The 23,185-nt window shown below is 34.1% G+C and overlaps 1 protein-coding gene across 2 annotated transcripts; it reads right to left on the bottom strand.

Moving 5' to 3' along the window:
• On the bottom strand, window positions 1-23,160 carry LOC128236639 (armadillo repeat-containing protein 2-like). Of its 2 annotated transcripts, XM_052951634.1 has the most exons (20): window positions 22,998-23,160; window positions 20,610-20,888; window positions 17,806-17,875; window positions 16,532-16,561; window positions 15,063-15,225; window positions 14,743-14,899; window positions 14,207-14,322; window positions 13,378-13,473; window positions 11,625-11,800; window positions 10,956-11,058; window positions 10,111-10,283; window positions 9,435-9,631; window positions 8,753-8,852; window positions 8,272-8,412; window positions 7,416-7,587; window positions 6,927-7,049; window positions 6,376-6,492; window positions 5,397-5,529; window positions 4,632-4,792; window positions 1-4,238 (listed from the first exon to the last, which is right to left on the bottom strand). In XM_052951634.1, the coding sequence occupies exons 2-20, from the start codon at window positions 20,822-20,824 to the stop codon at window positions 4,087-4,089; spliced, it is 2,595 nt and encodes an 864-aa protein (XP_052807594.1). In that variant the 5' UTR covers window positions 20,825-20,888; window positions 22,998-23,160; the 3' UTR covers window positions 1-4,086. The 2 variants fall into 2 exon arrangements, with proteins under 2 accessions (XP_052807594.1, XP_052807595.1); XM_052951635.1 differs by lacking the exon at window positions 16,532-16,561.
• Window positions 23,161-23,185: the final 25 nt, after the last annotated feature.

Here is a 23,185-nt window from a genome sequence, read left to right on the forward strand (position 1 = left end):
TTTCTTTTTCAAATTTATTAAACGGCAGTTCATCAAAAACATAATTGTACATTAATAGATTTATAAAACAACCAATAATAAATAAATAGCAATTTAACAACAGAACATCACACGTTTACATAATTGAAATTATAAGACCCTTGACGTGAGGTGAAAATAGATTAATGCATAATGTAACACTGATTCATAGCAACAGACAATAAACACAATATATGTGTTTATTAATGAAAAGCATAAACAAATGTGCAGTTAAACATGTTTAGCGTCAAGCTAATGTGAAAACAATTGATAACCAATCTGCCACCATAGAATGCTTCATCTGACTATGTTATTAAATTGTCTTTAACAGAACTTTGTTTTGTTTAATTATATTATATTTTGTATACTGACCCAGCCTCAGTTTGAATCAACCAATTCACCTGATAAAAATTCAACAAGGGCCAAGTGCTCAGTTATCAATTTAAATGTTCCTCACATTGAAAAATACTGCAATTCTATCAGACATATACTAATTTTGAACAATAATTTATGTTACAAATCAATCCCAAATTTAATAATACTGCTTGTGACAAAAAAAATAAGCTACAATGGTAGAAAACGATGGCTGAGACAGCACATATTTTGACATTATATTCTCGCAGATTGTAATCGTAACTTAAAGATGGATGCTTTTTATTATTTTACATAAAACTGACAATTTATTCAGCTTATTTATCTATTCAATATAGTTTTCAACAATTACCGAATTTAGCCCAGTAATTTTTCTTGCTTGTTTGAGAAATAGACCAACTCAAACAAATTAAATTAAAAGTTAAAATATTTGAGAGCAAGTCTTTAATCCTTGATCTCAAAGATATATTACATGTATCAAGAAACAACATACAAAACACTAATCAATTAATGTATTCCTACCAAAACTTATGCTTAGAAATATTTGGAAGATGTTGATACTTCAATATTGCACAAGATGACATGTTAATTTTTCCCAACATAAAAGTATAAAATGATTCCAAGATTAAAGACAAAAGGAAAACTCTACAAGATAAAAAAAAAATCATAAATGACACGGCAAACATCGTCATTATTGATATATATTTGATACATAACTAGTGTAATAACTCTTGGAGTGACGCCGTAAATGAATATTGTTGAAAATATGCGCACTTTTTAGCAAGGTCTAATGTATTTAGCACTGTAAATCATCATATTAGTATTAAAATATAAACGACATATCACATTTGTGGTCATTCATTACAATTAATTAAACCTGTTAACTAAACATTTTGAAAACTAATTTAATAAACTTTGTTTTGTATGACTACTTATATAGTATCTTCTGTATTGATCGCATTTATGCTGTATGAATGCAGTAGGGCGAGCAAGCAAATGACCAAGAAGCGTTAATGCCCTTCATGGAATTTGCTCATGTGCCCTACTGTGTCCATACAGCATAAAGGCAAGAAAAAATGTAACCAATCTTAACTTAAATAATAGTATAATTAATATGTAAATGAGGAAAACATGTCATTTTTTTATCTAGAAAAAGAACTGAATGCAATGCTTAAATGCCACATTAAAATTAATGGAGATGTCAATTATAAGCAAATGTACCTAGTAATTTATATAACGGTCACCTTGGAGAAATTCCATACAAGCAAATGAACATGACAATTTATATAACTTCCATTTTGGAGAAACTCCATACAAACAAAGGTATGTGGCAATTTATATAACCGTTACTTAATTGGGAGAAATTTCATACAACATGGTAATTTAAATGACCGTTATTGGGCAGAAATTCCATACAAACAAGGCAATTTATATAACTGTTATTGAGGAGTAATTTTATACAAACATGGTAATTTATATTACGGTCATTTTGGGGAAAAATTCCATACAAACAAATGTACATGGTAATTTATAGTATGTTATTTGGGAGAAATTTCAATAATGTTCTATTTCACTGAAAACGGTATCTTCTACTCTATCATAGTTAATCAAGGTATTGCTACATGATGTACTCATGTATGGAAGCCACGTTTATATTTCTACAGGCATTTTGAACTCTCTCTTGAGGATGTGTAGTACTACTAATAGCTTTAAAAACCTTACAAATATATTGGTACATTGTAATTTTAGGTTGCACTCTCATAGATTTACCGTTGTGACAGCTTGTTAATTTTTTATCTAGAAATGAGCAAATTTGTGCGTAAATGTTTTGAAACCAGTAAGACGGCTGACAAAAGATCAGATTGCAGTTTTTCATATTTATGCTTGAAAATTGATGATTAACGCTCTCAGATAAAAGAATTTGAAGGCATTGAAGTCAATATCTGCTCATTTGGGGGATTTGTTTTTAAAATACATGTATGTCAAAACTGTCAGTCTGTGAGAGCGCAGCTTTAAACAATACCAAACAACCATCTGTTTGTTATAATTGCAGCCACAGATTCATAATGTATAATAAACACATAAGCTGACACTTGACAATATTGTGTATGCTAAACATACATGTAATTTGCAATGGTATTTGAATATCATATAGCAAAACGAATACTGCATAATAAATATTAATGCCACTTTTTGACAATGTGTCACAGAAAGTTTTAGAAATAAGCAAATATAGAATGGCAATTCATGTTCATGGTCAAGGTTATCAAATGTTATAACCACAAGATGAGCATTGGAACTATTTGCATTACAAGCCACCACTACTATGCATTACTATTTTTCGGATAGCTTAATTAGTCATGAAATGAAATGGACATACATTTAAATAATTAAAACAAATAATTTATTAGGCAACTAGTTGACATCTAGAAATACACACAGTGAGCTGATTGTTCAGAATGTTGTTAAAGGTAACATTGTTGTTAACGTTCATATCTTTATTGCTCAGATACACTGGCACTCAGCTGAGGTCCTTAAACGATTTGGGACAATGTTTCAGCTGTAGTTGTTTATATTTAAATATGTGAGCACATATTCAAATATTACATGTTTTATTGTTAACAACGTTGTTAACTTTAACAATATTCTGAAAAATCAGCCCAATGTCTTGATTTACAAATACAAATTGTCACTTGTAACATGTGAACAAAGTTTCATGGGAATATGTTAAATGGCTGAAAATTTATGCACGCTTATGACAAGGACAACACCAGTGCTATGGAGAAAACTCTATTTTTTTATCTTCAATAAAAATAAAATTGCAAAATAAAATACTAGTAACAACAGACAGCAAAAATTCTAATAGCAACATTCATCAAAATTATAAATCCTGAAAACAGGGTGGTCTCTTCAACTTGTACTGTAACGAAAACAATATGGACGGAATCAATGTGAGATACAAACAAACATAACTGATATATGACAATGAAATCACGTTCATGTAAATAAAACACTTTTTCCTTACTTATTTCATAAATGACTGTTATTTCCAGAAAAAAGGTTTGTTTTTCTTATATATATATATTATTTATACTATTTCAGGCTCCTTTATTAGAAGCTTTTAAAAAACACATTTTCCAGCAGTATTCAAAATATTTGGTCCCATTCCCAATAACTTCATAGATGAGTTACAAATACATGTCAACGGAAATATCCATCCACGAATAAGAAACCACTGGCATGGGTGATAAGAATGTATGTATCTGCTAAATTGAGCCTGAATAGACCATTTCTGTCTATTACTACTCAGGCATAAACATCCCAAACTCAAAATCTTGAACGTTGTTATGTCTGTACCATTACTCCATTTTTTTTAATAATCAGGACTGTCACTTTCTTTTCAAGCAATAAATATTCACCACAGCCAATGAAAACAGAGTGCTATGAATATATTAGTGTCCAGAGCTTTGACAGTTTCACAATCTTAAACCAACAAACACCTGTAGTTCTCGTATAAAGCTCTCTTCAAAGCCTTCTCTCTGGAATGTTGCAGGCCAAGAACCTTTAAACTATCATTGTTGCCTGCTACAACAGATAGCCTGCAGTAAATCCCATCCCTGCATAGCAAGTTTATGCGGGCAACATATTGTGGAGGTCATTAACCCCTGGAGGATTAAAGATGACCAATGGGATATCCTATAGAGGTTCGAAGTCAGAGTTATGTGTCTCTATCCGCTGTAGCAGCTGGTCGGCCACGGGGCAGAACTGGCTTTCCCAGGTGTCAAGGATATAGTCCTGGAACTCAGGATCCATCTGCTCAAAACCGGGGTCAAACGCACTCTCCTTGTCTGCAAATATACCAACATGGAAATACACTAATAGTTCGTTTGATCACAACTTAGCATGCATGTTATAAATACCAAATACAAAATGCACCAATGATTTGCTTATAGGCTCATAGGAGAGAGAAAGCAGGCAGTTCCAGACATACATGATTTTAAAAGGCCTGGACAACTCCAACCCCAGTTATTATAACAACAAAAATTGCAGTGTTTCTGAACAAAATGACACTTAACAAGAGATACAAACGCACACTACAAACAAAACACACAGTTTTATGACTGAGATGTTTACAGCAGTTACCAGTGAGTTTGAAGTTGAACTCTTTAAAACTTAAGCATTCTATTTCAAAGAGATCTACAAATAAGACTAATGTAACCTTATTTCCCCCCAACACCTACCTAGAAAGTCAATAAGTATCTCTGACAGCTCCTGTGACTCTGTCTCACCGAAGCAGGCATTGGTGCTGGTAATCTTGCCACTGTAGTTCCACAGGGTCTGACAGACCATGCCCGCCAGCTCCCAGTCTCCACGTCCACAGTCACGCAACACCTCTACCAATCTAGAATAATCAATTTTTTGAAATATTACTTTATATTTGTGCCACTTTTTGGAAGCCGGCTTTAGTGCTTGTAACATTGCTGCTGTAGTGCACTTACTTTTTAATATATGTATTATTGTAGCTCTGAATGGCCACTTAAACTTGTATGCTTGACTTGCGCAAAATTGGAATTTTACAATGCTGGATTCTACAATTTGATTAAGCCCTTGAAGCAATGGAAGAATTCTTACTTGTTGACCTAAACTATTTTTTGATGACTGATACTTAAGTAATCTATCAAAATTAATTTATCAAATGACAGGGATGATAAAGGAACAAAGCTTTCTATTCTGAAAATCCTGAAAATTGAACTTCAGCTTAAGTGGTTTAGAATGAAAGTATGGTCACGGGTCTTAGACTGCTATAAAAATACTTAGACCCGTATAAAAATTCTTTCCAAAGCCTTTATATCCATTTCAATGTACTTCTTACACATTTTTAAAGCAAACGTACAGAGCAAAACAAACATTACTACTGTAGTGAAGTTTGAAAATGAAAGCTCCCAATCCTGATTACAGGATTAGTCCTGATTAAAGCATCCCTGCAAATGTATCCATGCCCTTACTTGCTGATGCCCTTTTCTTTCTTGAGCATGGTGCGTTTTTCCTCATCCACCATGAAGTTGATAAGCACCCCACAGGCAATGTACACCACCTCCTTGTCTCCGGAGTCCAGTAGCGTGCATAACAACACATCCACTGAAAAAACAAACATCCCATTCCGTATAATTATGATATAAGACTGTTTAGATATTTCAAAAAAAGAGATAATGATGATTGAGATATCAGGTATTGCATTTTAATTTCAGCAACATATCAGTTGGTCTTTGGTGTATAGAGCTGTTTCATTAATTGTGAACCCTTCTCATGTCTTTTTCCTTGTGTTGGTACACTGAAACATTGTTTCTGAAAAATACTCTTGACAGCTTCCCAAATATCCAGTCTTGAAGGTACTTAATCTTTATTTTTGTGGAACTGTTTCTGCCCGATCAGATTTAACATGCATGTGGGAGACTGCCAGCCAGAAGCCTTCAACCCCCTTGACCATAATCCCTCAACCTCCCAAACCCTCACCCCCAAATGTGTTACCTTTCTCCTTGTGGACGTAGTCTTGAACCTGTTTCTGCCTGGTGACCAATTACCCTTGACACTTCAACCTACTTTTAAAAATAGTCCCTTTCTCTTTGTGCAGTTAGACTGGAACCTGTTTCAGCTTGGCTGCCAGTATTCAATATTGATCTTATCCTTATTCTTAAGACATGTCTCTGTGATTCTATTCAGCCTATTGGTCAGCTAAATATACAGGCCAATCAAAACTCTTAGATTCTAATCTTAAACTTAAGTTCAATCTAAGTTGGTTATTGAATATGGCCCCTGTGTCAATAAACACTTGTTAGACTTCCAGCCAACACCCCCACCCCATTCCCTTACCCTATCTCCCAAATCCTCACCCCCCAAAATGTGTAACCTTTCCCCTTGTGTATGAAGTCCCTTGTGATACCTAGACACCCCTATCCCCCAATTCCCCCACCTAAGATGTTATACCTTTCTCTTTGTGAAGGTAGTCTCGGACCTGTTTCTGCCTGGTCAGATTACCAAACACTCGTGACACCTCCACTATTGACTTCATCATGTTCTCTGCTAAGATCAGCTTCATTAAGCCTGCAATGTGATCAGATATATAGGCCTGTATCAGAAAAACATAAAAGGGTATGATTTGCTGTATGTTTTTAGGAGGGGACTTCCAGATGCATATCAGGCACTTGTAGACTTCATACAGATAAGATGAAGTATATATTTTAAACATCCTCTTAAACTAGGAAGTTTTCTCCACAAGCAGTTGTATGTCTTAAGGTTATGTTCAAGGGCATGCGGCTCTTTAACATTGCTAGCATGTAAGCACAGCGGATGCAGCCCAACCTGGGCATGGGAGTTTGGTATGAGTTCAGCAAGCCGGAAAAGTGAGTTGTATCTTGGTACCCCAATTTCCCCCACACTATTGTGCAACATCATACCAATTTGAGTGACCTAGCATATGATGTTAATGAAACTTTCTTTAGAATCATTGAAAGATAAGTTATAGCCAAGTAACTTACAGTCACATAGCCTGATCTGATGGTGTGTGATGGCGCTGGATTTGTCACTGAAGTATGACAGGTTGTTGATACAGGCCACTGTGTTTAAAACTAGCTCCTCACTTGTCTCAACGTCCTTGTAGTCTGGAGTATAGGGAAAAGTAACACTTACAGGTATTTATTTTGGCCACTTTTATAGCTGATAGCATGAGTTCAATTCCCAATGCCAAGAAGTATGACTCTTCCCTTTAAATGCTGAAGTAAAATTTATTTTAAGGAATTCACGTTAACTTTTATACTATTATTGGTTACAAAAGTTATTGATTTTATTCAACCTATTTAAGTAGTCATAAAAAAGGTATCAATTTTGTGAAATATGATGCGAAAAATACTAAATTTGATCAAAGTTCCAAGAGTTTTATTGATTGAGATATAAGCTTTAACACATTCTTAATTATTGACCAAAACATTTGAAGATCAAACACTGTCAATACGACTCCTAACGCTCACCAAGTATTCGTATCAATAGTTCCACGCAGGCCTTGCTAGATGCGACCTGAGGGCCGACAGTTTCGTTGATGGAGATATTTGCTATAACGCGTACGACCTTGACCAGCACGTCCTCTGTCTTGCTGATTTCGTCCTTACTGCCACCGGACTTACGCTCTGGCTTACTGTGCGACTGAAACAACAATATAACGGTGTGGTATATACATGGTTTGTTGATAATAATTGTATATTTTTATAAAAACATTGTTTTAGACTTTTCTAATTTTGTGTTTTGTTCTGTTCACTATGTTTGGTTTTTTAAAGGGGCTAGACAACCAGATGATACAATTGTAAGAAAAAAGAAAATTGTCAAAAACTTACATAAATATGACATTGTTGTGTACAACGCATTGAATATTCCTTTCTGATGTATCACATCTCTTACAACACATGCATCTTTCGCATTTTTTGTACATTTTTCCAATTCGAAAATTACAAGGTTGTTAACGGTGACCATGTAAATCCAAGTAAGTTTAAAAATAGTGTCTGTATATTTATCTGTACTCATTAAGAGATTTGATTTAAACAGGGAAACACAGATGTAGAGACAGCAACATGATTGTTGCACTTACTAGCTGACAATTCAAATTTTAAGGAAATACTGTATTTGCCCATTTTTGGACCATCTCGTGTCTAGCCCCTTTAAGGAGATGGTAGGAAGGTTGCTTGAGCAGGAAAAGTGCTGCTGCAGCCAATGGTATCAACTTAGATAACTTGACTATTTGGCTAGTCGACTCATTTAAATGATTTGATTGGTTTAAAGTCATTATTGGATTGATACTGAATGAGTGGGGAGCTAAAAACACACATAGCAAACCTTATAGTCTGCTTCCAAGTATGACTTCAATACTGAGAGTACAATTTCTAATGACTTTGATTCCTGGTACAGGCAGACTCGGGCTTCGTCGTTCTTTGCTGTCATGTTGCCAAGGATGAAACATACTCGCACAACTATATCCTAGACACAATAAATAAAAAAAGTTTTAAGATTTCTCTAACCTTGCATTTGCAACGAACAACTCCTTATGCCTAAGATAAAACACAATCATGAAGTTTTTCAACAATTTAAAAGAGCAATTTTTAACAGTTTTTGAGTTAAGGCCAAAGTCAGTTTGCACCATGATGACGGCACCCAAGGCTTTCTTAATACATAGCCTTTTTTTTCTTCAAAACTCAGATAACTCAAAAATATCTAGGTTTGTTAACATCATTCTTGAAACATGTTACAAATAATCAAGAAAACAATGCAGGAGTTAAAAGAATTTTTTCTTCAATAAAAAAAATATAAATGGGCATACCTGTCGTTTGAGGTGTTTTTTGAGAAGATGTAGGAACACTTTGTATGAGAGGCTGTAACCAGAAAGCGCCAGACAACAGTCTGTGTGCAGGGTCACCTTGCTGGAAACATGGGAATATAAGGATTAATATAAGAGATGAGAACATATGTACATATGAACACTTTATATGAGCGACTGTAACCGGATAGCACCAGACAACAGTCTGTGTGCAGGGTCACCTTGCTGGAAACATGGGAAAATAAGGATTAATATGAGAGATGAGAACACATATACATAATTTTTTATGAACACTTTGTATGAGAGGCTGTAACCAGACAATGCCAGACAACAGTTTGTGTGCAGGGTCACCTTGCTGAAAACAGGAATATACGGGCGTAATACCTTTCAATTTAGTTCGAAATACTCGCTTCATATTTAACTGAAATTAACTGAAACATTTTTTTGCACATTTTTCTTTATTTACAGTAAGTACAAAAACATATTATACAAAACGAGCAAAGTACATGTTTGATATATAAATAGTATTTCTCTTTTCTAACTACGAAATAATTGGGAAAATTTTATAATTGTTTTATTTAAACTAAAATTCTTGACCTTAAGCAAGTTGATAAAAATGGCTATAGTATTATAAAGACAACTTCCTAAATGTTGATTTTTTTGTGTCAGCACTTAAGATCAGTACCTGAATATTCTTGAGACATTAAGCACAATCTCAGCGTCGCCAGAGTAGCTATCAGATGCCGCAGTGAGACTCTCCAGTAGACGACATCCGAGTATGCGGTCGCGACTTGAGCTGGCGTCGGCAAGATTGCGCAGTGCTGCAGTCAGCTGGACGAGGATGTTGCCGAGCTGTTCAGTGTTTGCCCCACTCTCCTGGGACTGCAATCATTCGATATTTATGACAACAATGAATACAAATATTTTATATTATTTTTTTGCCTGGTCTGACAATTGCTCAATTAACAATGATTTTGGCTGTTTTTCTGTTCCCATTTTTACTTTAGATAGATTGTGAATACAGCTATGTGCTAATATGTACCAGTCTTTAACCCATTTTTCATATTTGCTAAAAAAAAATATTGTTAAAATTGTCTTGATGCATAAAACATTTTCTTCATGATTTTCAGCATTTCTGAAAATGGCGTTACTCGGTCCATGTATTCCTAAATGCCTTTGAAATTTTGAACAGCTACAAATTCTAGCTACAAATTCTATTGATTTTTGTTATAACTGATAAGGCTTAGACTATCTGAAATTACTTGGCTAATTAAAAGATATCATCATTATAAAGATAATTTTTTGTTTCTAAATCGATGTACAGCTGTCGATAAATTTGGGGGAAAAAAAGTTTAACTCACCAATTTAATGATATTATCCAGTAAAGTTGAGAGTTTTTCTATGCACTGTTTTCCCACCAGCTGTTTAGCTATAGTGGCGTTTCCTGTGAGGAATTTCATGGACCCAACACAGTAAATCAGGGCCTCGTGTGTCGACACAACATCAACACTGATCATCGTCTCTAATAGTAAATCTGAAATGGACAGATTAGAATGAATATGTAATAATGCCCTAAATTTCTGTGTATAGAACACACTTTTTTCCCCTAAAACTCCCAAGAAAAAAATGCCTGTGTCTTATCTATGGTATTAGGCTTATGACATTTTCTTCAAAGTCAAATTCACGCCAAATTTGGCTCTTCAGAGAAGTAATTCGGGAAAATCAGTTTGTATACTTAATTTTATATCATAATTATATAAACCTTAGAATTGTCCATGTACATTATGTACCTTATAAAAACAATCCATAACAAACAATGGGTCATGCATCATCATATATTTGCATCATCATGTATTTTACTTATCTATTTGAAAAACTACTTTTGACATGAAAATAAAGAAAATTAAAAATTGTGCATTTAACTGAGCTAGAGCTTAAGCAGATGTGCAAAACATTACTTTTTTTGAAGAACAAGTCATTGCGTCATTTTTATTATAATTCATTTTTTTGTTATGGATCATTAATTTGTTGAAAAACATATTCACAACTTATGCAAAGTAAAAATTAAAATATCATGTTATGTTATTGTATAGATCTGTTGTATTTTGTTATAAGCCTTAAGTAACATTTATTCAGCCATTTCTTGAAGGAAATATAACTGTGCAGGGAAATATTCACACATTTTTTGACATAATTGAGCCATTACCTAGAATATTGCCATCGAGGAAGGCAGGATCATTTTTCTCGTTCCTGCTCACTTTGAACACAAGTTTGCACACATTTAGCAGGTTGTTACCACCCACTCGGAACTGAAAACACAATAATAGGTATTTACCGTATTATGATATTGATCATAAACAGAATCATGTACATGCATACACTTCTGATGACATCACCAGGCAATTTTGACATTATCCCAGGGGCTTTTTTAATGGGTTTAAAAAATGTGGCAATATCTCATGCCATATTTGTGGATTGTTTCTTGAAAAGCTTTAGTTTAGAAATCTAAGGTATTTTCGCTTCAAACAGAAGGAATTCTCATTAATGTTTTATTTGAAAGCATGTATCACACAATATCATACCAGCACTACTCTTTTAAATTTACAATACACTCAAGATGTCCAGCTTCAGTCTGGGTCTGTAGTCGGACTTAGGATCGTTGGTAATTTTGATTCTGACATCACAAAAGTCTTCCTGCTTTTACAAACCTGAACACTTTTTTTACACTTTTTGTTCTTTGTCTAGAGTAATTTTGGCAACTTTTTTTCTAAGTTCACTAATTTTTTACTAGCTGTTTGGGCAGGCAAGAAGGTTTTCCAAACTCAAAGACTTAACATCTTTTAACAAGTGACTCAGCTCTTCATGTGATACATACAGCAAGAATAAGCCTGGCAAGTTGGAGAAGTAGTTTCGGTTCTTCCAAGTCCAGCATTTTAAAGATGGCCTTGAGGATCCGCGACCGCTGCTTGTAAGTCTTTACCAGGAGGCCGTTCTTCAGTAACAGCTGGTACAGTTCCTCAGATAGTGAGATAAGCTTCTCCGCATCTTTACCTGGGAACAAGCAGACACAGAGATGTAATAATATTGAAACATGTGGATTATTTTAAGCAAGAGGCCCATGAGGGCTCTAATGGCATGACTTTTTTATCCAAAGCATGTACACAGTAGAAAACAAAATACTCAACCCACATTCAAAGGGAAGCAATCAGTGAATGATAAGTTTTCCTGCTTATTTGTATCAAAGGGCAAAGGAAAGGTAACACTACAATAATACACAACTCTGTGTCTCCCTTTTCTCATGTAGGTCAAAACTGAAGATTTTAATATGTTCACAAGCAATTGTTAACGGACAGACCCACAGACGATGGACACCGCGCCAGTAAAGCTAAACAAGAGGCCCAAAAGGGCCTATGCTCTACTGGCATGGCTTTTGTGGTCATATCAATCAAGAGCATGTATGTATGGGTAAAAGGCAACAGACATATAGTTTGTGTTTTGTGTTTGGGTTACCTGAAAACGTAGCACGTTCAACATCTGAGCCCAGAAAGTATTGTAAGCAGATTAGTTGCATGAACTATTTTAATATGTGCCAAGTAAAAGTCATCTGACAAAAAAAAAAAGCTTTCAAAACTGTACTCATAGTAAAAATTTCTGTAGTTTTAAAAGTTAAAAAAAGTTGGTCAAAAGGTCAAAGTCAAGGGCATCCTAGGACAACATTGATCAATTTGAACAAACATTCACAATCAGTTGTGCTGAGATGGATGCACGAACACACCAATGTTCAAACCTTTTCAGATTCATGTTTACCAAACCTGTGAACCCTGGGTGTGGCCAGTAATGACACCAGGTGCATAACTTAAACATTCACAACCAATTTTGTTAAGATGAATGCGCAAACTACAGAACTTGAAGCTAAAAAATGGCCTTTGGGCTTTCAACAAGAACAAGGCAGAGTAATTCACAAAATCAACTGCAGAAGCAAAAAGCAAATTGTCTCTCAAAATCCTAGACTTGCAAATTGTCTCCCTTAACTCTAGACTTGAATTTACATGTACATGTACATGTAAACTTGGCTAAAAATAGAATTTGCTCATGCAGACCTGGCTAAATATAGAAAGCATTTCTTTAAAACTTTCATGGCCCATAATCTAGGCATTCATGGGCGGATCTGGCTGGTTTTCGAAAGGAACTGAGCTCTAATGAATATCTAGATACTGTACAAGTTTCATCGAAATACAATCAAAACTGAAGACTGTATCGTGTTCACAACCAATTGTTTACACAATAGCATTTTTTTATACTATCAAGGGCCATAATCTAGGCATGCATGGGCGGATCTGGCTGGTTTTCGAAAGGAACCCAACTCTAATGGATATCTAGATACTGTACAAGTTTCATCGAGATACAATCAAAACTGAAGACTGTATCGTGTTCACAAGCAATTGTTTACAGACGCACGGATGCATATACTACGTACACATTACCATCGCATAAGCTATTCTGGCCTTTGGCCAGTATAGCTAAAAACAGAATGGTTTCATAGCTACAATTCGGCTAAAATGAGTGAAATCTAACAGGCTACTAGAGAATAACCAGTAATATGCAATGTAGGTCTTAAGTGTACATACTCTGACTATACTCTGCCATTAGGTCCAACATGGGGGCTATGTGATTCATGTAGAAATCCTGCTCCTCCCTTTCATCATCCCGCTTTCCTGCACTGCCTGAAAACATTTAAAGTGACACTCTTATTCAAAATCATACATACACATGTATAACAGACATAAATATTGAGTGATGTTTAACTACTTACTAAATAATGCATTTCTGGAAAATATTAATTACTGATAACAAGATCGTAACCGTGTATTCAATAGTTAAAAACGCAAACATATTAAATGATTGGTGAACGATAAAAGATTTACTGTGGTACTGTGATCTTCTATCGTGTCATAAGGTAGAAATACCATGTTTTCTGCACCTTTCTGTTAAAAATCCTTCATAAGAACCATTGTTTTTGACAATTAATCATCCTTTTTGGTAAATAAAGACAATTGTTTTAATTGTGGTAAATCTTATTTGGGAGTAATAGTGCATCTTTAAAAGAATATAGTAGTACAGTGGATTTGAAAATCAATACACTGTAAAGCAGTTGTCAGAAGACATTTAATCACTGCAGTATACAAACAGTTGTTCTCTATTGTGAGTATATCAATGTGCATAGCTTGACAATAAGTGAAGTCAGATTTATCGGCTTTGTTACAAATATTGTGTAAATAAATGATAACATAAATTCCATGTGAAAATATTGGACAGTTTTTTATTTATGGCCAAGGTTTCAAGTGTTTGCAGGGAAACCATACAAAGATTATGACAATAACTAAGAAGTTATTTGGTGCTATGATATATACCCGGTAACAATTAAAATGCAAAGGATTGTACGAAATAGACAATTACCTCCCCTAGAGCCTGCACTGGACCCCCTGTGTGTGCCCCCACTACTGACTCTTTCCTCAATCTCTGACCTCCGTACACCCCCACTGCCAAGGCGCTCCTCTCCATCAGCCCTTTGACTAAATACAAACATGCAACAGTTTGAGTTTGTAAAATGATCAAATGAGGCATAACTCCAGAACCATTACAGCCAAAGTTATGCTACAATTTTGCACATTATTGGTAACATGCGTTCTAAGTTTATGGGAATATCTTAAATGGTTATTGATTTAGCTATGACTAAGTTTTTGCATGACAATGAAATCAAGGCCATGACAATACTTAATACTTCAAGAAAACAGGTAAACTAAAAATAAAGATAAACAAAATACTTAAAAGACTTCAAGAAAACAGGTAAACTAAAAATAAAGATAAACAAAATACTTAACAGACTTCAAGAAAACAGGTAAACTAAAAATAAAGATAAACAAAATTTATCATTATCAAACTTTCTGTACTCTATCAAAAAGGAGAACTCAATCTGGGGATCCTTCTGTTACCTAGGTAAGGGAGTGTTGGCAGTGACACTGGGGGCCCGATGAGGTGGGGCTTCCTTCCCATCCCCCTCCCCTCTCTCTTCTGTGGGGTAGATGAGACTCCCGTCCTCTAGGGCACCCACACCCTCATACTCTGGGCTCAGCTGGCTGGACTGTATATCTGTATATAACCATTTATGACTGGTAAAACAAAAGCATGACCAAGCATTTAGTGTTCTTCCAGTAATGGTTTATAAGTAATTTTATATCAAATTATCATAATCATTTACATATAAATTCAAATCACAAGCACTCTCAATTTTATACATTTAAGAATTGCCAACCTGTCTCAGAGCCAGAGCTCCTGACCCTGTCTGCGGAGGAGTTATCCCCACTGTTAGCATAGCGTGCCCGGGCTCGTGTCTTACTAGGCTTGCCAGAGTCTGTGGGCGGCTTGGGCGGCAGTAATAAACTCTCAACCTCGCTCTCTGTTGGCAGTCTGGCAACCTGGAGGACAATGCAAAGCATTAACATATTATAACATATATATTTTCGAGTATTTGCCATCTGTTTGCGAGCAGTTTGGTATACTTAAGCACTTAAAAAAGATTTTGCATTTTCCAAACAAACCTTAAAGGTATATATACCATAGAAGCGCAATGTAAGCAATATGATCATTATGTGTTTCTTAAGAGAACAATAATTGTATACTGCAGATCAAAAAAAGTATCTTTATTCATAATATTGAAAACCAAAATAATATTATGCTTTACAAACTATATTTGAAGCTTGATTCACCATGGTAAATATCATAATCACTCAAGTATCTAGAATTTATTCAAAGCATTTTTTTTCCGCATGAAGTAAGATCATACAATTTATGTTCTATATGTATTACACATTTGAGTCAATTTTCATGGCGTATATTTGGATTAACATTTTCTTTTTATTAAAAAAATCTTGTTCTACAATATGTCAAACATTCAAACAGCTATAAATCATACTTAAATACAGACTGTACTAAAAGCTCAGGGCATTGTGTTCCCAGCATGCAAAGTAAAAGCTCTACAGAATTACCCAAACCACTATTCTCCACTCTTTCTGAGAGCCTATATGTTATCACCTTAACAACAACAAAACAGATAGAAGATGCTCTGAAAGTTAGATATTTTAATTCTGCACAAAAACATGAATAACGTCCAACAAAACATCATAAAGTTTAGCTACAAATGTAACCAAGAAGAACATGATTATGGCATTAACCAAGGAAACATGATACATTCTACTAGGCTAGTTTTATTTTAAAGGAAAAATAAAGTCACCACCTGAAGACATAAAAGAAAATCTGAGCACTCAGAGCACCAGTTTTCATGCATATGTCTGACTGTTTATAAATGTAGTTGTTTCATGCAATAAATTCCATTGGCTAAAAACTCATTTGTTGTTTTTTTTTCAGCCATACAAGGGGCAAAACTAAATAATTATGAAAGCCAGAGTTATGGGCCTTGCTGCGCATATTGTCGTTGGTAACAAAATGTACTAAGTTTAAATACCTGTATTAAATGGTTTTTAAATTATGGCCAGAGTTTATGTTTTTTTTGCACTACAATGATAACTATGACACCAACAACAAGGCTATTGTAAGAACCTGACTATTTTCGAGCTAAAAACAAATAATAATTTATATTTTTTTCTTTTCTTCACTTACATGTTACGACACTGGTGAAATCTTGTGAGAACTATAACATATAGATTAGCAAGCCAAGGATAGTGTAACATAGAACTAGAGATTAACAACACATTGCAAGCTTACATCTTCCTCTACAGTGGAAATTGAAGGCTTCTGAAAATTCAAAAATCAATGATACCCCCATTGTTTCCTTTCTTATCTTAATTATATTTCATTGCAGAACATTTAAATGTTTAAGTGTCAAATATTTCAGTAAATCTGCAGTCAGTCATTATTTAACTTTTAATCAGATAAAGCGGAAAATATAAACAGTGGGTGGCCTAGTAAGTTGGTAGTTTACACAATAAAATGTAGACCACTTAAAAAGGTTTTAGAACATGTACTTACACAAAATGAATAGTTATGTGACTGGGTCGCATCAAACCATTTACTTTTGTAAGTAAATACAAACAATCTTTAACCATTACTTAAACAAAATAAATGTATTAATGACTAGAATTCTGTAGCTAAAAACTGGAAAAGTTTTCCACAACTTTTGGCTTAAAAGTTTGCACATGCAATGTAAAAGCAAACTGATAGAGTCAAAAGTCATTAATGGATAAATGTTGACCAATCAATAAACATTTTGGCTTACTTCAACCAAACCAAAGGAACCAGTTTCATACAATTGACTGCTGACAACAAACATGTATGTCATGCCATACATGGTTTACAAATCTCTCCAATGACAAGCCATATATATAAATTTGGTGCATTTGCATGTACTTGAATACATGTAAAAATGCCATAATTTCTAGGGGAAAATACATTTTGCTTTAGATAATAACACAAGATTTTAACACAATAAAAATTAATTTAGATTTAATAACTAATTCACAATTTTGTTAACTTAACAAAATGATTATTTCAATGATAGTTTTTCTTTTAAAATTTTTTAAAACTTAATTGAAAAGCCCATGCCTTCAAGCTGTAATATTAAGCTCTACACTTGTTTAAAAATCTGGGTTGTGTCATATGTTTATGAATTCAGGCTTATGGGTGTCTACTTCTTATATATTATTTTGCATATATATTTAGAAATTGTTTATGTAAATCAATTTTTCAATACATGTAACTGTTAAAAAAATGACAATTTGATAGTAATAATGTGATAATTGATAATAAATGGATGCCCAGGGGCTGTATTCAAAATCAATCTCAACCTCAGACACGCCTCTGAGTGATTCCATTCAGTCCATTGGCCAGTTACCGGGTATTTTTACAGTCCAATCAAAACACTTGGATTCTAATTTCAAAATTAAGTGAAATCTGAGGTGTTTATTGAATATAGCCCCAGGGAAAATAGAATGTTGATCAAATCTCACTGCGCTCTATCTGATGATGGTAACTGTACTCACATGATCTAGGGGACTGAGTCTGGTGCCAGAAACTGGCCGGGAGTCTGGGTCAAAATGCCTCGAGTCAAGACTGAAAATAATCAGATAAATAACTACAATGTACATCATAATTATATTGAACAATAGAATATCGTTTCAACCATCATTCATTGATTATTTTGCAAAAGCATACACAGTTTTACTGAGTTCCACAGTAGACTGTGACTGGGAAATGATAATATTTGTAACTTTGAGTTGTCAGTTAATCAGTTTTTAATTCAACTTGGAGTAGCTGAATACAATTAATACAGAAACAGAAAAATAAGAAGGTAAGATATCTTTTTCATGAGATAATAAGATAGTTTGAAAATGAATTCTCAATTTCAACTTGTTTGATATTTTTAAAGTATAAAATGTAAGAGTTTTATAATCATACAAGATTTAACACAAGTTTACGATTGTATAAAATTGTTTAATTTGTTTTATGTACAATATTCCTATTAAATTTGTATTGAAAATTGCATTTTGGGCTGGAGGCCTTTATCTGCAATAAACCTATGTTATATTTGAAAAAAAGTTTAATTTCTTATTTACAAAAATTATCATCTATGTAATTCTATTGCAGCTCTTATTTTTAGATAACAGAAAATGGACTTGAAATTACCTATTTCGCAATCTTTTAAGCCAAAAAAAAAACTTGTTTGTAATGCATTTATCAGTATATTTTTTACATAATTTTTCTCTACTTATAAGTTTAACCCTTTCAAATAGTTCTTGTCTAATATGGGTTATCAGGCACCAAAAAATCACATGATAATATCAAGAACCACTCATACCCTAAAAGTGCCATGATTATCTCTAGTAATGGAACGATTATCGAGTACAATAAAATTATTTATTATTTGTCGCTTACAATGTAATGTCGACGACATCAATAGCAGTTGTCCAAAATTGATGTTGCTAATGTTACTTCTGGTAATTACGTAATGTGGTAACTTACATGTTCTTTATCCAGTGTGTATCCTTTGCAACATATATGCAATAACAATGTATGTGTTTTGTTGGTACGTTCATTCGTTCAAGTTATTCAAAACAGTACAAGTTTATGGAAATTTACTAACTGTTCCAAAATGCAGGACTAGTTATTATGTATCCCACTTATTAACACCATGTTAAATCATTTAAATGATCATGATAGCAGTGGTAGAAATTACACAAGCCCACAAGCCCTGCACTGATAAAATGTCTTCCGGGCTTGCTAAAAAATTTGATGCCAAGCAATAGTATAATACTTTGGGCTTGTTCATCTAATTTCAATGACTGTGATGGATCTTATAATGTATAAAGAATGTATTCCCAAATTATATTTATGAACTTTCGATTAAATGCCTGCATGCATGATACTATAAATCGAAATGCCTAGTCCGATTTGATTCGATTATCATAAGCAAATAAAGTCCGATTTTTTTATTAAAGCACTAATCATCTCTATTAAGGTGGGTCTCTGAATTATGTAAGTGCAATATTTGTACACACCCACTCTAACTGAATGTGTGCTCAAGGCTAGCCTTTAGTTTTAAATAAATTATATATACAAATACAAAAAATGTCATCATGGAGTGTTTGCTTCTTCCAATAAATAACAGTGCGACTAATATGTGAGAGTTAAAGTATTTAAATAACATGTCAAAATGGGGCTATTACTTAAACCCGTACCACAGTACCTTGTTCTTCCAATATCGCCTTTTAAGTATCATTATACTGCAATAAAATGCATCATAATAATAACAAACATAATACCAGTATTAACATTGAAGATGCACTCTCTTTTAGTCACGAATAAGTTATACTGAAATTAATACAATAAATATTGTTTTAATTTACCGAAATGGATGAATAAATTTCGAAAACAATGGTTCTTACGAATGATACCGTGTTGAATTTGAATGAAAGGTGCAAACTGTCTCTATTTCTACCTCATGAAACAATAGTTGATCACTGTTAATACTTTAGCATTCACCAGTTATTTGATATTTGTGAGTATTCAGCTATTAAATACAATGTACACGGTTACATTCTTGTTATCAGTTATTAATATTTTCCATAAATGCATTATTCAGTAAGTAGTTAAATTTATGTTTGTTACATTGTATAAATGTGTATGTATTGATTTTAAATATGAATGTTACTTTAATATATACAAATAAAAAACTGGCAATTGTATATATTTTATTGAAGTTTAATTGGGTTTACACTCTTCATGTTCAGCATATGTACAGCAGACAAATAATTATCAGCTTTGAATCTGCTTTTAAAAACATTAATTATGTTTTTTTTGTGAATAACTGCACTTTGTGACAATTTCACTCACATTCAAGACCATTAACAGACTCGCGATTATAAGTTTAGAAAAAGTGTCAGTCATTTGGACTGACAGTCTCTAAAATTTTCAGTCTGAAAGTAAAATTTACAAGTCTGACAAATTTTGTTTGAAAACTTGCATTTCCAAAGCCTTTGTTGCTTATTTTACATCTACAGGTAGGATTAAACCTTCTTTATTTTTTTACATCTGCATGTGAAAACTGTCAGTCAGAAGGACCTTCCCCATCACAAATTTAGTCGGATCAATTCAAAACTAACCTGTCATGACCAACAGTTTTCAAGAAGTCTGCGTTAAACATTTAAATAAAACTTTTAACATTTAAAAACATGAAAATCAACGAGTGTACGGTAGGGTAGTACTGTGGCCCGGGTTTTAAGTAACAGCCTCAGTAACAGCCTCAAACTGGGGCAATGGGCATTACATTTAAATAAATAAAAGTTACCTGAAAGCACTAGGAGGTCTATTATCTGCGGTATTAACAGGACGAGGTCCAAATAATGTTCTTCTGTCTTCCCGAGGGGTGAAAGGTCGTTTGGTTTTAAGTTCCTTGAGTGAAGAACGAGCCTCATTAATGATCTGTACAGCACTGGGCTTGTCTTCTGGCGGGGCATAAAATGGTCGATTTTCTTTAGGTTTTCTTGGTGGTGTGGGATCCATCTTTTTAGAACGCTACCGCAGTGCTAGTTGCTTTATTTCCTTCTATAACATTGATGCGTAAAACCTGTAAGTAGAAGAATTGTGAATTTTGTCCGTTAATTTCCTGTATAAGATTATAAGTGGTCAACATTATATTGTGTAAACTACCCACTTCCTGGGCCAGCCACTGAATATGTTTACCACTTCACCTGATTAAATCACAGTGCACATATTGTGTCCATTCCACTTGGTTAAAACATCATATGATCTTGATGCCCATTTCTGACATTTTTCAGCTGAAAAACAACAACAATTTTTACTAGTTTCTTTTTCCCAACTGTGCAATAATGCAATAAAAGTAAATTCACAATGAGCACACAGATGTTTGGTGTATGTGGGCACATGCTTACTTAAAACCAAGAATGAACAGTCTCAACGCAGGGGGGGGGGGGGGGGGGGACAAGTAGATGCCATTTTGGTCGATTTTAGCAAGGCATTTTATTAAGTGCCACATCAACGCCTATTGACAATGTTGCGATGCTATAAGGTACATGGACATCTACTTGATTGGTCTAGGACTTTCTAACAGGCAGAACCCATTCGGTAGTGACCTCAGCAATACATTTTTTATTTCGACCGCTGGACTTTAGCCTGCCAATAACTTTAAAATAATACAACATCCATTTTGCTTGTCCCACTGCCTCAATCAAGCTTTTGAATAGTTCTGAGTAGGCTTTGGCATTATAAGTCGCATAACTATAATCCTTACACATTTGGCTTTGTACATTTTAGGAAAAACACTATCCAGCTGAATAAAATCTGAAATACTCATATTAAGATTCAGTTTACATACAGGTATAATGTAAAATCATGTGGTATAATTTGCGGAATGACTGTGTGTACTACCACGTGCACTACCAACCACACAAATTTTGCCGATTTTGCTTATCGCCACGATTTTTCCTTACCCAAACGCTATCTTATTAATCTAATTTTCACTAAACCCTGCGATATACGCATAATGCCTACAGCGTTCATTTTAATCATTTTTACAGCGTTTCACCTCTTTAAGTCTAGTGGCATTGCGAAGTGTTAATAACTTAATTAACTGTATTCAATGTAGCTGGCAATTTTCTGAAGGCTATTAAATGTATTTCTTTGTTCCCGTCCTATAGATATAGTTCTAGTCAGTTTTATCAAACTAGTATGAACTAGACCCTTAATCTACAAATCACTTGGTTTGTTCTCAAAACTTAGATCCCTGAAGGAAGGCAAAAAGGCACAAACATTTTGCGCAGTCATGGCAATGATAACTTATGAAAACAAAATTCAATTTTTTTAAATTTTTTTGACAAATTACAAAAATGTACAATTATCTCTGCCGTTATAACAAAGACATGTGAAAAATGAACAGAGCTACAGGTGCAAACTCTTCATGAGGCGTGAAAGCTCTTTCGCAGGTATAATTTAGTATAAATTACCTATTTCCAAAAAATGCTTTAACTCAATATTCAAGTGACCTAAGTATCAAGTTTGGGGGGATGAGGTTGTTTACCCTCGCAATTAGATTAAAGCCCTTCCGCAAGCACAGTATAATTTACAATCTTCTATTTGTACTAATGGTACTTGTTAAAATACCTGCATATCGCGTTAAGCCACAGTGGCGATATGCAACATGCATGTTTAGAAAGTCGCAGGTAGCAGCAGATAAATGCACCGATAAGCACACCACTACATTCGCTACTTCGGAACATATCCTCTCGATTTACTGCAATGACACAATCTCTACCGCGAAGGCATTGAGTATTTTGCAAAAAAACATGTGGTTGGTGTACCAAGATATCATATATATTGAAAACAACAACTATTGCTATTAGCTGCACTGTAATGCTTTGTCTCTTTTTCAATGTGCTGTTAACTAAATAAATGCAATTTGTTGAATGCTTATTATGTGTCAGATATGCCATTATCATGACTAAAATGGTCACTACTTATAAATTTAGTGTAATAAGTGAAATCATGCAGACTTCACAATCTTAACATGCTATTCCTGGATAAACTACTTCAATTCTTAAAGACTGCTATGATCAAAAGTCTCGAATTTAGGCGTATGTACTCATTTACATTTTTTTCTATGGTTACTAACATCAAGCGTGGTACGAAACATTTGTGTACGAATCGGTTAAATTTTTACCTTTTCATCAACTGGAAAACTTCAAAGAAAGAACGAACTTTTTTGACAACACACTATCACAAATCTATCTTATTTCACTTGGAAGCTACATCACGTCGATCTGTTCTCGCTGGCATAAGAAAACCTATTACAAACGCTGATTGATATTATGTTGTCCTGTCAAATCAAGAATGCTAACTACTCAACTG

This window comes from Mya arenaria, chromosome 6, assembly GCF_026914265.1.
Source record: "Mya arenaria isolate MELC-2E11 chromosome 6, ASM2691426v1".
Lineage (NCBI taxonomy): Eukaryota > Metazoa > Mollusca > Bivalvia > Myida > Myidae > Mya > Mya arenaria.